Genomic DNA, 14312 nt, shown 5'->3' on the forward strand with positions numbered 1-14312 from the left:
AAAAAAAAAAAAAAAAAAAAAAAAAATAGTGCCGAATCAAGTGGATATCTGCATGGTGTGGGGAAGAAAGAACCTTACCTCCTACTTGACCCCATACAGAAAAATACATCTGAAATGTGTCATGGACTTAAGTATAAAAGCTAATGCTAAAAAACGTCTAAAAGAAAATACAGGAAAAAGGCAAAATTTCTTAGGACACAAAAGCATTAACCATAGAAAAAAATTATAAATTGGACTTTATCAAGATTAACGACTGGTGTTCTTCAAAAGAGACCATTAATGAAATGAAAATGCAAACTTCAAACTTGGAGAAAATATTTGCGATACATATACCTGATAGAGGTTTCGTAATCACAGTAAAGAACTGATGCAACTTAGTTGTAAGAAATCAATAACCAAATCTTTTTGTAAAAAGAGGTAAAATTTGGACACTTCAAAAGTGACAATAAATAAATGGCCAGTAGGCACAGAAAAATAGGTTCAACATCATTAACAATTATCAGAGAAATGCAAATTAAAACCATCATGACATTCCACTTCTTACCCACTAGGATGGCTAAAATTAAAAAGACAATTCCAAGTGCTAACAGGGATGTGGAGCAACTGGAACTCTCACACATTGCTGGTGTGAGATAATATGAAGGCATTTCACCCACTTTGGAAAACTGACAGTTTCTTATAAAGTTAAGCATTCATCTAACTATGACCCAGGAATTCTACTCCTGGGTAAAGACGAAGAAAACTGACAACATGCATTCCCAAAAGACTCATACATGAATGTTCATTGCAACTCTACTTATAATAAGAAGAAACTGGAAACTCAAATGTCTATCAACAGGTGACTGGATGAACAAACCATGGTATGAACGTACAGTGAAATACTACTCAGCAATGAAAAGGAACTGCTGATGCACCAACAACGTGGTGTTATGCGAAGGAAGCCAGAACATTCTCTATTATTATGTTTATTCCAAGTTCAAAAATAGGCCAAGTTCATCTGTGGTGACAGAAGTCAGTACCAAGCGTTGCATGTGGCAGGGAAGAGGCAGAAGGGAACTTTGCGGGTTATGGAAATGTTCCAAATGTTCTACCCTGTATTGTGGTGGTGGTCACATTATCATGGAGGGTCTACTGATCACTGTTGAGTACCATCTGCCCCATAGCAACACTCCTCACCTAATAAGGGCTTGGACAACACGCTTCCCAATGACCGCGAGGTTCTGGTTATCCCTTGCTGCTCTGTACAACATTAAATACCTCGTGCGATATGAGGTGAAAAGGGAAGGAAACCAATTAACCACTCAGGCACAGGAAGGGGGCTGAGGAAGACAGTCAGAGGCCACCAAAAGGCCACCTCCTTCCCAGCCAAGCCCCACCCCACCTTCCTCTGAGTGGTCATCACACTCCCTTGGTTCTTAGACTTCAGCCTTCAAGCATCTTCTTCCTGCCTTGTCCCTACATCCACTCCTTTGCCAAATTCCATCTCGAATTGGTTCTTTTGTTTCTGTTCCCATGGCTGCCGCCCTAATTTTAGGCCATCTCCATCTCTCATTCTGGATTACTAAAAAGCGTCCCTAAGAGTATCACCAGGCCAGAGCAATTTTCATGTCCTTTTCCCCCCAAGGAGGTTGCTCGACCACAGAGAGGATGCAAATTCCACTCTCAACCGCACGAAGGACAGCGGCTCAAGTGCTTGAGCACTGATGGGTCAAACACAGGTTTGCCCAGGGCCCAGGCAGCCACAAATGTGCTTTCTTACGATCAAGCTGTAAGTGAGGCGTTTTCCTCCTCTGCCCTTCACGTCGGCCCTCAAGGGTCTCCAGTATTGCTCTACTCCCCTCTGCACAAACTCCCTGGGTACCAGGAGCAGACCCCCTCCCTTTCCAGGCCTCAGCACCAGTGAAAAACCTCTTTGGTTTTCACTTTTTGATTTGCTTTTTGAGCCTAGGTTTTTCTTTCCTGAAGTTCAGCTATCCACATAATTCGTTTGCTCTTTATCCAAAATCTGTAAGAGTTTGTGGCAAGAGAGCAAGCAGGTTGCCACATTCCACCCTTTTGCCAAAACTGTGCGGAGAATTACACCAGTTAGTTTTGCAAATTCAAGAGTCAAAACAGTGTTTGTGCGGAGACTAGCTGAGTGGCACAGGGGACTTTATAACCAGGACTGGTGATCAACATCTCTGCCCCGGCTCCGTCACCACCCCCGGGTACAGAGGGGGAGGAAGGAGGCAGTTACCAATGACTCGGTGGTTAAAGTAGTCGGGCAGCATCCGCTCACACACAGCAACCAGCAACCAGAAGGCTTCCTCCTCCTCGGCGTATAGCAGCAGAAGGGAGGTCAGGATGTTCATGGACTGCTCGGCAGGTTCGCAGGGGAGGGGACAGTTACTGACAAGGCCACACGGTGCCACAGAGACATTCAATAACACACAAGCCCAAGTGATCCGCGGAAGTCAAGACCGCATGATGAGAGACCCAGCGTACCCACCCACAGCGACACCAAGCTGGAACAACCACGGTATCACCGTGGCCTCACAAGGCACACCAGGCTGAGCGACCAGCCACCACTCCATCCCTGAGCCCGTGGTGTAATGCTGGATTGGGCTGTGGAGCACGCCTCAGGCTCAGATCCCACCCAGCTGTCTCTACGTTCGGACAGACAGAGACACACACCCCCCCACACTCACCCACTAATTTCGCTTATGCACAGGAAACAAAGTTTAAAATCCTCTGTTTTTAAGGGTCAGTAGCTTCTCTCACCCAGCCTTGTGCCGGGGTTTGATTTTGTGCTTGTTCACCACTCAGAGGGTGTCTTACCTCCACTCGTGCATCCTGGAGGAAAGTGATCCACCCCAAACAGCTTTTTCCTCCCCAAATAACATTTAAAAAAGAATCCCTATGACTTCTGTACGGTCTGGAGGGAGAAAGCTCCACGGCAGCTTCATCGATACCATCCTGCAGTGGAGGCCCGGAGACCGTGGAGACTGCACGGCCTCCCGCGGACAGAGGCCCAGCCTGGGCAACGCTCTCCCCGGGCACTGGGTAACGTTGCTCCTTCTGCATCATCAGCCTGACTACACGAGGTTGACTCCCTCCACACGACAGTCCTCGGTACAGACGGCTGAGAACACAGCACCCGAGGCCTGGGTGGTAGCCTGGGACGGGGGCTATGACCTCCACCCCGCAGCGCACAGCTCACCTGGCAGTACCCGATTCTAGGGTTCCGGTGGGCGTAGGCCGTCAGGACTCTCCTCAAAGCAGCGATCCCCGTTTCGTTTTGGAAGGCGGGGTGCTCCGGTAAGGAGCGATGCAGGTCCCGTTCTATCTCCTCTGTCACCAGGCAACACTTTCCCATGGACTCCTCCACCAGGTTGCCATAGTAACCGGGATGCGAGGCGAGGTCAGTGACGGCACCTGATGATTCAAAAGTAACGTTTCAAGGGGGACTGATTACCAGGAGAGAGTCCACATGGGGAGGGGCCTGTCCGGTCAGAGGACCTCAGTGGGGTCCTGCTACCTGAGGGACATAAAAAATAGTGTGGGACCACACACAACCAAAAGGAACTTCACTTCTGCTAAGAAGAAAAGAGAAAAAAAGAAATAACATGGCTTTTCTAAGAATAACCTTATAGAGAGGGGGGAAGAGCTCACATTAGAAATAGCTTTATTACTATGCTTTTAATAAGTTGTATTCCCTGGTAACAGAACTCTGTGTGTGTGTGTGTGTGTGTGTGTGTGTGCGCGCGCGCCTGTGTGTGTGTGTGCTTTAGGTGGTGGGATTTTGAGCCGTGTCACTTTCTTTGCTTGCTGCTCCATATGAATATGGACTGTTTTTATTACACACAAAAATACCGGGAGGATGCTTTTTGTAAGTCCCCTGTCTTTTATTAAATACAAAAATACCCTCGTGTGACAGAGGAAGGGTTTCACTGGCGTGCTGTTGGTGGACAGTGAGAGACACAGGCCAGTGGGCAGCAGGGAGACTCGGCCCGTGGAACAAGGTGAGCGCTGGGAGGAGAGGGGCCAGTAGACACCCTCTCAGTAGCCCCAGCGCCCAGGAGCCGGCCAGCATCGGGCCTGGGCCTGTGGGGCATCAGAGGAGGGGCTGCGCGACTTCGGGGAGAGACGGGGAAGAGGGGGGAGAGAGGTGGCCGAGCGGGAGGCCGACTGAGAGAGAAACAGGGACAGGGCGCGGGGAGGACGGGTCCCCAGGCCTAGCCTCTGGGAGAGCACAGCAGGGTCCCCGGCGCAGGCAGAGCCCTGGCCACCCCACCCCTAGCACCCCGCAAAGGGCAGCAGTCACACTGTCCCGGACCGCAGGGCCTTCCCTTCTTGCTGGCAGGGCCCCAGCCGTTCCACCGCGTGGCACCAAATGGCTGACAGAGAAATGCCCTGCTCGGAGCGCCTCTGGGGACCTCGGCCCCAGTCTCAGCTCCTCCATCAGCGAGTGTCCTGATGAGAGATGCCCAAGAGCAGCAGCAGGAGAGTCCCCGGTCCAGCGGTGCAGGAGGAGGACGCAGGCGGGACAGAAAACCCTGCGGCTCTGCCGCGCGGGGCCGCTGTGTTCCCTCCACAGAGGAGCAAGCAAGAGGAAGGGTGCACTGAGGGATTCACTACAACACACGCAACTGAACACCTTCTGAAGATGTTTTTGTTTCCTCTACTTCAGGACTCACGTCCTAGAAAGACGCTGCACGTCAAGGGAGTCCTGAACAGAATTCTGGGGACAACGAAGAGACTCAGAAAGTCATTTCTAAAGGAGAGGCGATCCCTTAGCCAGACCCTGCACTGACCCAGGACATCACAGCCAACGTGGGAAGGTCCTGAGGTCCCCGGTCGGACACGTCACAGGCAGAGGGGACCCCTCTGCACACACACACTGCCCAGGTCAGGGCCTTTGTCCCGTGTCCGCTCCAGAAATAAAAGTTGGCCTGGAGACCCCTGAAACGCTCACCAGAGAAAAGCAGCCAGAGTTTGCCACGTAACGACTCGGGGATCCCCATGGCCACCAGCTTCCGGATCTTCTCCGTACGGAACATGCACACGGTGCTGCCGTACTCTACGAAGTGGTCGTTCCACAGTCTCATCTTGATCTGTTCTCTGGGCTGCAAGTGGAAACACGCTGCATGTACAAAGAAGGTCGTCCGCACCCTCCATAACCCGCCACAGAGAGAGGCTCCTTCTGCTGACGGCGGGACCAACGGTGACAGGCATTTCGCTCAGCAGATACTTCTGAACCTCCACCAGGCACAGGGCATGTAAAGGGCACCAGCCCTTCAAGGGTTCAGGGCCCAGTGGGAGCACTGACACAAATATTGAAAAAACGCCCAGAGCAGATGGGAGGGTGGGGTAGGGCTGGGTGGGGAGGTCTCTCTGGATGCTGACACCAAGCCAGCTGCCGAAACAGGTCAGCTCAGAGGGCAAAGTGGAGCGAGGGGCTCTCATGATTTGCCTGGAACCTCCTGACAGCCAGGGGAAAAACCGCCAACCCGAAAAACTTACATTGTTCTCACTAGCAGAGATGAAAAAGACACGATGTCTCTAGGTGACTGAAAATCCTTTAAAATTATGGATTTTAAAAATCCTTTAGAATTCCTAGCTGGCAGGAATTTCTAGTGCCTTTTAAATAAGATGTTTATATATGCTTTTAGTTATCTGTATTCTCTAGTAATGGGAGACGTTTACAGAATACTGACGTTACATACAGTCAATATTCTTACGTGTTTCATCGAGCATTCATTGAGCATCTCCGTAAAGTACATCAGAAGGTTCAGTTCTGAATGAACAAAGCTAACGATCTATGATACACGAGCCATTAAGCGGCCAAGGGGCAGCAATCATGTTCACGGCCACCCTGGTACTCATGGTCCCAACACAGCACCCCTCGTGCCAGGGCACCATCTCAGAGCATGATTTCTAGTCTATTTACCATACAGGCATTGCCCTCAGACTCTCCCTACAGAGGAGAAAACTATATAAATGTGACACAAGTATTTTTAGTTCAGTAAAACTAGAAGACAGCCAGGGTACAAAAAAGAAACACTGTACCAAAGAGCCACACAGACACCACTGGATAAAAGGAGATAGACTTGTGCTGCACCCGGAAACCCCACAAGGGACGGCATGGACAGATGCCACCTGAGGGGCAGGTGGGGAAAGCCATGGCCCTCGGACGTCCCACCACATCCTTCACCCACCGGGGGATGCGCTCAGGCCACTGGCACCACTGACCACTTCCCCTTTTTGCCCATGAGGAAAAGAGGGCGCATCACGTGTCCCCAGGTTGCCTGGTAACCTGTGCCACGCCAGGCCCACCCTCCAGGGCCTGCGGGAAGCCACGCCCCTGACACCTCCGCCTGTGCCCGGCGGTGGCGAGGGCGGAGCCTCATCACCCACCAGTCTCAAGTCAGGGCTCTGGCTGCCCGACCGCCGGAAACCGGCGACCAGGGCCTTGGGGTGCAGCTGTGGGCTCATCTCTTTCTCCCTTTCCTCGCTATTTTGAGAAGACACCATCTCAATACGCCCAAACCTGTGGTCACCACACACACTTGTTGAATGAGACACAGACGAAGCCTGCATGGGGAGAAAAAAAAAAAAAAAATGAGGGAGAAGTCACTGCCTTTGTTATAAGACAGTCTTTGTTTTGCCTTTGGATGCAGGAGCGTGTTAACAAACTCAAACACACCTCTCTGTTTAGGACTTCCGGGAAAAACGGACTAACACTAGACCCAAGAGATTTGATCCTCGGCAAGGAATATGGTCCACACGGCGCTTTCCCGGCGAGGCTGCTCATGGCACACAGAGCACAGCCCCAGTGGGGTTGGGAAAGCACCATCGCACCCTCAGCTTCCAGAACTGAGGATGGCCATCGCGAGAAAACTGCTCTCAGGTACTGAGAGACTTTCCCTCCCTTCCTCCTGTCACTACTTGGATGAAAAGAGGTCCAGAAAGAAGGGGGATGGGTGTGAAAGAATTAGGGACTCGGTCCCAGCAGATCTGGGTCTATTTTTGCAGCTGTCCCATCTTAACGACAATGCAACATCTCTTTTCGGCAAAACTTACACCCACCCCCAAATAACATCATCCCCTCCAACCTCGGGGGGATGGTGGGGGGGGGGGCACTGACCTCTCTAACCAGTAAAGAGGGTGTCCACTCACCTGTGGGTTGATTCCCCACCAAACCCTCCAACCTCTGAGGGGGTGGCCTGTCAATCCCTCTGACACATGGGTATACCCCATCTATCGCTGTAACCTGTTGGGGGGGCATCCTGTGGGCATCCTCCAACCTGTGGGTGAGTCCCCATCAAACCTCCAACCCTGCCACACCCACTCAGGACACCGGTGCCATCAGAGATGATACCACACTGTCTGCTACACAGACCCAATCATTGCTTACATTTTTCTGGTACCCAAGTGGATCATCGTTACGTGCACACCCCTTTGGAGACCCCTGGCCTCGAGGTGCTGAAAAAAAGGGATTTTCAATTTACGGGATCCCACAGTTTCCAAGGATCGTACCAGGTCCTCATCCTGTGTGGTGTCATAGTGCACGGGGTGGTCAGCGTGCACCTGCTTCAGCCTCGCCAGCAGACTCTCCACCAGGCTGTCGCGATCCGTGATCTCAATGAACTGGAAGGCCATCTTGCTCCTGACGCTGACAATGATGGGGTTTGGCAGCAGGCTCGTGTCCTCCATTTTCTCAATGCTCACGACCTGTTACAAACAGTCACGCGCACAAAGGCACAGCAAGAGAGAAGACGGGCAGGCGTTTAATTGCATATCCGGAAAATATCCCGAGAGAAAAGGCAAAACCCAGTAACTGCAATACGGAACTGGTACGAAGTTAAGAAAGTACGGAATGCGGCATATGCACCACGGCACAAAGTGGGAGTAACTCAAGTGCCCCTGGCTGGATGAACGCGTGAATGGATAACCAAAACATGGGCTCTGCATCCAATGGAATATTATTCAGCCTTAAAAGGGATGGATATTCTGGCAGGTGCTACAGTCTGGATTCACCTTGAGGACGTTATGCTAAGTGACATAAGCCAGTCATAAAAGGGTAAATACTGTAGGATTTCACTGACATGAGGGGGCTAAAGGAGTCAGATTCATAGAGACAGAAAGCAGAGTGGTGGGTTCCCAGGGCTGGGGGAGGGGAACAGGAAGCTACTGTTTAATGGGGATAGTGTTTCAGTTTGGAAAGATGAAAAAATTCTCGTGATGGTTGCACAACAGTGTGAATGTACCTAGTACCAGTGAACTCTAACAGTTAAAAATGGTTAAAATGGTAAATGTTATGTATACGCTACCATAGTTTTAAAAATTTAAAAAAACTACATAAGGCAATACAGGATTTCTTGCTCCACTCATAAGTAGGAATATTTGTAAAATGAAGACACCTGCTGCAGAAAAATGGAGGTCAATCACATGAATGAAAAAATTGAGTTTTTCTGAATAGTACTTAGTTCATATGTTATAATAGCAAGAATCTGGACTTCTTGACGTGTGACAGAGCCGTGGGTCCTGTCACAGCCGACATGCCCTGAAACCACAGTACTGAGCTCGTCATATGTGGAAGCAGACTCCATTTCCAAGAAGAGAATTGTAGAATTTTACAGTTGAAAGGAAGCATGTTTCTAAATTTTTACCTAAAGTTCCAGGAGGGTATAAAAACCAAGCAATTTGACATTTATTTTCAAAAGATGATGCTTTGTGTAAGTCCCCTTTTCTTCTTTTCCCTTTTGTGGGTGAAAGGGAAGGATTCATCCCTAAGGGCTGTTGGAAAAGCTTTCATTGCTAAGCAGGTACTTTATAATAACAGCTTTATCAATAATGTGGAGGCCAGGGTGCCCTGTTCTCACCATTCAGGTCTATGCAAATTTCAGGTTGCCAGGCAACAACAGAAGAAGCAAAGGCCCCTGGTCAATTCAGGCCATGCATCTCTCCAGACCCGCCCATCCTCGGTGGCAGAGCCTTGCAGTGTGAGCATCCATCCCTGCCAACGCCCCGTCTCACAGCAACCACGGCTCCCCGACAGGAGGAAGACAGGTCTACCTCTCGGAACGGGAGGATGACTTTGCAGCAGCCAGCTTCCTTGCTGGCAAAGCAGATGTAACTGTCGGAGGCGAACATCCGCCCGGCCGTGTGACAGCGGCTGAAGGGGGTCCAGAGGGAACAGTCCAGGACGGCGTGCAGCTTCTCCCGCCTCGGCAGCCTGAATAAGGCCCGGAAGAACTCGTTCTGTGCCCTGGCTTCCAGGTCCCTGGCGAAGGAGGGAGGGGAGAGAGAGAGGCAGGAACAGTGACCGAACACACTAGACTGTGGAGGAAAACGCTCTTAACCCCTTGGCACAACCTGACATAGAAGGGGATGCAGAAAGGTCCTCCCCAGGGCACCCCCCATACCCTGAATCTTGGCTCTCAAACCCAATCAAGCAACAAGGCAGCCAAATCACAACACTGAAAAATACCAATGAATTTATGTCATAACCCAGAATTTTAGGAGGAAAAATTCCAAAGAACAGAAGTAAAAACTTGTCTTTGTCACATGAAGTAAGTGTTCTAGGTTTATCTGACAGAATTAGACTTTGCTCAGTCAAAATACGACCTTGTAGCTTCCGTATTAACTGTGCACCCCTGGAAGAGACTTGGTGTCTCATCCTGACATCTGTAAAATGGAAATAACACCTAAACTTTCTGCTTCAGGGGATCCCTGTGAATATATTTATTTTATTTATTTATTTTTTTTGCGGTACACGGGCCTCCCAATGCCGTGGCCTCTCCTGCTGTGGAGCACAGGCTCCGGACGCGCAGGCTCAGCGGCCATGGCTCACGGGCCCAGCCGCTCTGCGGCATGTGGGATCCTCCCGGACCAGGGCACGAACCCGCGTCCCCTGCATCGGCAGGCGGACTCAACCACTGTGCCAACAGGGAAGCCCTCCCTGTGAATATAAAATGATGTCCACAGTATTGTGAAAGAGAAAAAGCAGGTTAGAAATGGCATCTACGGTATGATTCCATTTACATAAATTCTGGAAAATTCGCAGAAAGTGACACGTAGAAAGACTTTCCCTAAAATGTTAACAGTGGTTATCTCCACATAGTGGGATTTCTGCTTTCCACTCTGATTCTGCTTAAGTTTTCCACCTGACCACATATTAGCTTAAAAAAAAAAAGGTATTTTCTTCTAGGAAAAGAACAAATCTTCAAATGTCGCGTAAATGCAAGATATTGAACTCCACACCCTGGACTCCGCATGGAGGCCCAAGTGATTTTTTAGACACAATCTGGTCGTGGAGCCCCTGAGATGGGACCTCACCTCCTTCCCACACAGATGCCTATTCCGCCCTAGCTCTCATTTCCAACCCAGACCTCATTTCAGACCCTCGCGCAAGTGTCTTCCCAGGAGACATCATACAGAGATGCGGCAGTCCACGGAATTTACTCTCCAAGGCTCACAAAGAGAAGATACACACACGTCCAGAAAGTCCTCTGGACGTAGAGAGAAATGATACAAATTCCACAGATCGAGGTGGGTCCGGTCACTGTGCTCCGAAACTGCAGCTCCTTAAATACCTGCTACAACGTGGATGGTTGTTTCCAAGGGGGCCTGAGAGGTGATGGATGAGTTAAAGAACTTGACTGTGATAATTATTTCACAGTGTATGCAAGTATCAAATCTTCGTGTTTCTAACTTAAATATATGCATGTTTATTTGCAACTTAGAGCTCAATAAAGCAGGAAGAAAAAGAAAAAACTTCAGAACTTCTGACTCAATCTATAAATAGCTTAAAAAAAACCGTTATCTTTTAGCTTAAAAAAAAACTTCTATATGAAAAACTGGAAGATAATCTTTGTGAACTGGTTTACACAAATACTTCCCAGTACAACCTGAAACACAAACAAGAAAATTCAAAATTGAATTGCATCAAAAATTAAATTTCTGGGCTTCACTGGTGGCGCAGTGGTTGAGAGTCCGCCTGCCGATGCGGGGGACACAGGTTCGTGCCCTGGTCCGGGAGGATCCCACATGCCGTGGAGCAGCTGGGCCCGTGAGCCATGGCCGCTGAGCCTGCGTGTCCAGAGCCTGTGCTCCTCAACGGGAGAGGCCACAACAGCAAGAGCCCCGTGTACCACACACAAAAAAAAATTAAATTTCTGCTTTTGAAAAGTGATGCTAAGATAATGAAAAGACAAGCCACAGGCCATAAAAACTATTGTCAAGGGCTTCCCTGGTGGCGCAGTGGTTGAGAGTCTGCCTGCCGATGCAGGGTACACGGGTTCGTGCCCCGTTCCGGGAAGATCCCACATGCCGCGGAGCGGCTGGGCCCGTGAGCCATGGCCACTGAGCCTGCGCGTCCGGAGCCCGTGCTCCGCAAAGGGAGAGGCCACAGCAGTGAGAGGCCCACGTACTGAAAGAAAGAAAAAAAAACAAACAAACTATTGTCAAAAGACATATCTGGAAAAAGAACTTGTATCTAGAATATATCGAGATCTTTTACGATTCAATAAAAAGTGGGCAAACAATTCAGTTTTTTTTTTAAATGGACAGAAGACGTGAACAGATATGACACCCAAAAAAGAGATACGACAAATAAGCAAATAAAAATGTGTTCAATACCATTAAGAAAAAAGGGGAGGAGGGGGTGGCCTGAGCATCTTCCAGAGAGGAGCTGGGAGAACACAGGAAAGTGCCGTGGTTGCCCTAGAAGTTCGTGCTCTGGGAGAATGGAAGGCAAGGCCCCTCCAGGTGAGCCCCGACACCTGAGAGCAGACCTACGTCCAGCACGTTTGACTGGAGAACTTACATCTTTGTCCTCAGAGTATATGCGGCTCCGGTGGAAGTGAGGCCAGTGCTTTCACCCATACATGTCTGACACATGTGGCTGCAGCCACTGCCGAATCCAGCTGCTGGCTTTTCCTTCTGGAAGCACATCCCCGCCTCCTGGGGAGATGGCTGGAGCCGAGGTGAGAACAGGGCAAGTAACACGGGTCACAGCAGCGTGTGTGGAGCTACAGGGAGGGTCGGGGGACTTACATGTATATTTACATTGTGCCCAACCCTTCAGACTAAGACTAAGGTGTTCAGTTATCTGAGGCGGATTAAAAACAATCTTTTCTGTTCAGTGCACCTGCCGCGCCAGCCGTCAGCTCGGTTCAGCCCCCTTCTCTGCGGCCTCGGCGCAGCTACGCGCGGTGTCTGTCCTCCTTTCGGGGCTGTTCTCCCTTCCCTGTAGAGGTCTGTCTCTCCCACACTCAGTAGCCAGAGCCCAGTGACCTCAAGTTACCAAAAGGAAAGCAGCGGTGGGGGTCGGCGGGGGGGGGGACTTTCCTAAATTATCTTCCTTCCTCCCTACTAGAAAGCTCTCTTCCAATCCCGCCTTGAAATATGAGTTATATGTGATATTTAATGTTCTACCGTAGCTGAGATGACGACACGACACCTTGAGAGATAGGGGACCCACAAGCCCCTGGGGAAGCCCAGCACAAGCCCCAACCCCGCACCCCTGCCAGCCTTGAGGGCCCTTTCCCAGCGGGTGGTTGTTTTGACGCTAAATATATCATGCCCTCTTTCTGAACAGCATAGAAACAAAGCCCACTGGTCACAACTGGCCTTTCGGACCTTCCAACGCTCAGTAAATATCTCCACTCTTCCTCCATACAGACCCCCAGACGCGGGTCATGACCTAACCCTCAGAAAGTGGCAGCCAATCCCAGGCTTGTGGCCCCGGCGGAAGCACCCTGCGAGGATGGAGTGAGCCGAGCCATCAGCCCCAGAGACATTCCCCGCCCACGGTGCTCACCGCTGGGGGCGGTGGGCACAGGCCACAGAACAGCAGGGGAAGGGGCCACGAGTCAGCCTACCTGGATACATGCCGTTTTAGGAACCAGGAACCACGTGGGTTGACCAGAATACAGAGCAGTGGACACCAAGTTTGCTGTCGAAGACGAATCTAACATGTACAATCGGACATGACAACTATGCAGAAAATTCTAGGCTATATGCACACATTTTAAAAATTCAGGGCACTTCCCTGGTGGCGCAGCGGTTAAGACTCCGCACTCCCAGTGCAGGCGGCCGTGTTCGATCCCTGGTCCGGGAACTAGATCCCACAGGCGTGCCACAACTACGAGTTCGCATGCCACACCTACGGAGCCCACGTGCTGCAACTAAGAAGCCGGCCTGCCGCAACTAAGACCCGATGCAACCAAATAAATAAATAAATAGATTTTCTTTTTTAAATTTCAGGTTCCAGTCCTAAGACCTCAGACCCGAGAAATTAAGCAGTAGGTAGTTCTTTTGTTTCTCTGCATAACTTAGAATGAGATTTTTCTTTTCTGGATTAGGTAAAGATGGATCACAAACAGGTGTGGCTCTCTCTCTCTCCCCTCATAACCTTTTCTGGGAGAAGAACTGTGTCAGGCCTCACACCAGCTCTCACTGCCTCACATCATTTATCGCACAAAGACAAACCTACGTGAGGCTGCAGACCTACAGCTGCTTCAAGGCCCCATGCTTCCCCAAACTCAGGCTAAGAGACGGGCTGGGGAGGTGAGCAAGGACGTCCCAGCCCTGGAGCCACCTCCTGCCTTTCTGCAACACTCAGGGCTCCGCAGCCAGGCTGCCTCATGAAGAAACACAGAGACTGCAAAGGCTCTCAGTTATGTGCCTGCCGGTGCATTTCAAACTCTGAGAACTACCAAGCGCCAGCAATGTAGAAACAAGGCGGAGAGGCCAGACACGTGCTTCTCCTTCCCACCCAAGTCTGCACAGAAAACACTGCCTTTCTCAAATGTGTGTTTATTCAAAACATCTTTCCCCTGTGATGCCCCACGAGCACCAATGAAATGACGGCGGCCATTGCCACGTGGCATCTTGCACAGAGCACACAGCAGCCCAGGACCTCAGGGGACGGGAGGCCAGCCTGGCCCTCAGACAACGGGCAGCCGTGTGAAAGACTCAGCTGGCTCCACAGTGCCCCCCATTTTCCCTTGAAAATCCACCCCTGGGGCCCTGACAGACCAGGACTCAACAGGCCTGGACATCTATGAGGCTCTTCCAGCTGAGAAGAGTCTCCTGCCGCCATCCTCTGCTCTCCGTCCTGCCCCAGAGAGAGCCAGCGGCCCCCGCCAAGCCTGGAGCAGCAAGGGCCCCGCAGGGAGCGGGCGGGGCGCAGACTTCCCCCCGGAACGCGGGCTGGGCGCTCTGGGGCTGCAGAAGCCCCTGGAGAGGACTCTGAGCCAGAATCAGGAGGCAGAGTCGACTACATCACACCTGCAAGCCTGGGCCTCCCTAGAGGGAAGGGAAAG

General features: G+C 50.7%; 1 protein-coding gene across 2 annotated transcripts in view; it reads right to left on the reverse strand.

Moving 5' to 3' along the window:
• TBC1D8 (TBC1 domain family member 8) overlaps nt 1-14312 on the reverse strand; it is a 125473-nt gene that overhangs the window by 24002 nt on the left and 87159 nt on the right. For both annotated transcript variants that reach the window (XM_007468336.1, XM_007468335.1), the window contains exons 6-11: nt 9058-9265; nt 7519-7713; nt 6397-6573; nt 4955-5105; nt 3200-3414; nt 2237-2354 (exon numbers count right to left, since the gene is read on the reverse strand). In XM_007468336.1, the coding sequence (XP_007468398.1) occupies nt 2237-2354; nt 3200-3414; nt 4955-5105; nt 6397-6573; nt 7519-7713; nt 9058-9265 (1064 nt within the window). The remainder of the gene's footprint in view (nt 1-2236; nt 2355-3199; nt 3415-4954; nt 5106-6396; nt 6574-7518; nt 7714-9057; nt 9266-14312) is intronic.

Source organism: Lipotes vexillifer, unplaced genomic scaffold, assembly GCF_000442215.2.
Source record: "Lipotes vexillifer unplaced genomic scaffold, Lipotes_vexillifer_v1.1 scaffold177, whole genome shotgun sequence".
Classification (NCBI taxonomy): domain Eukaryota; kingdom Metazoa; phylum Chordata; class Mammalia; order Artiodactyla; family Lipotidae; genus Lipotes; species Lipotes vexillifer.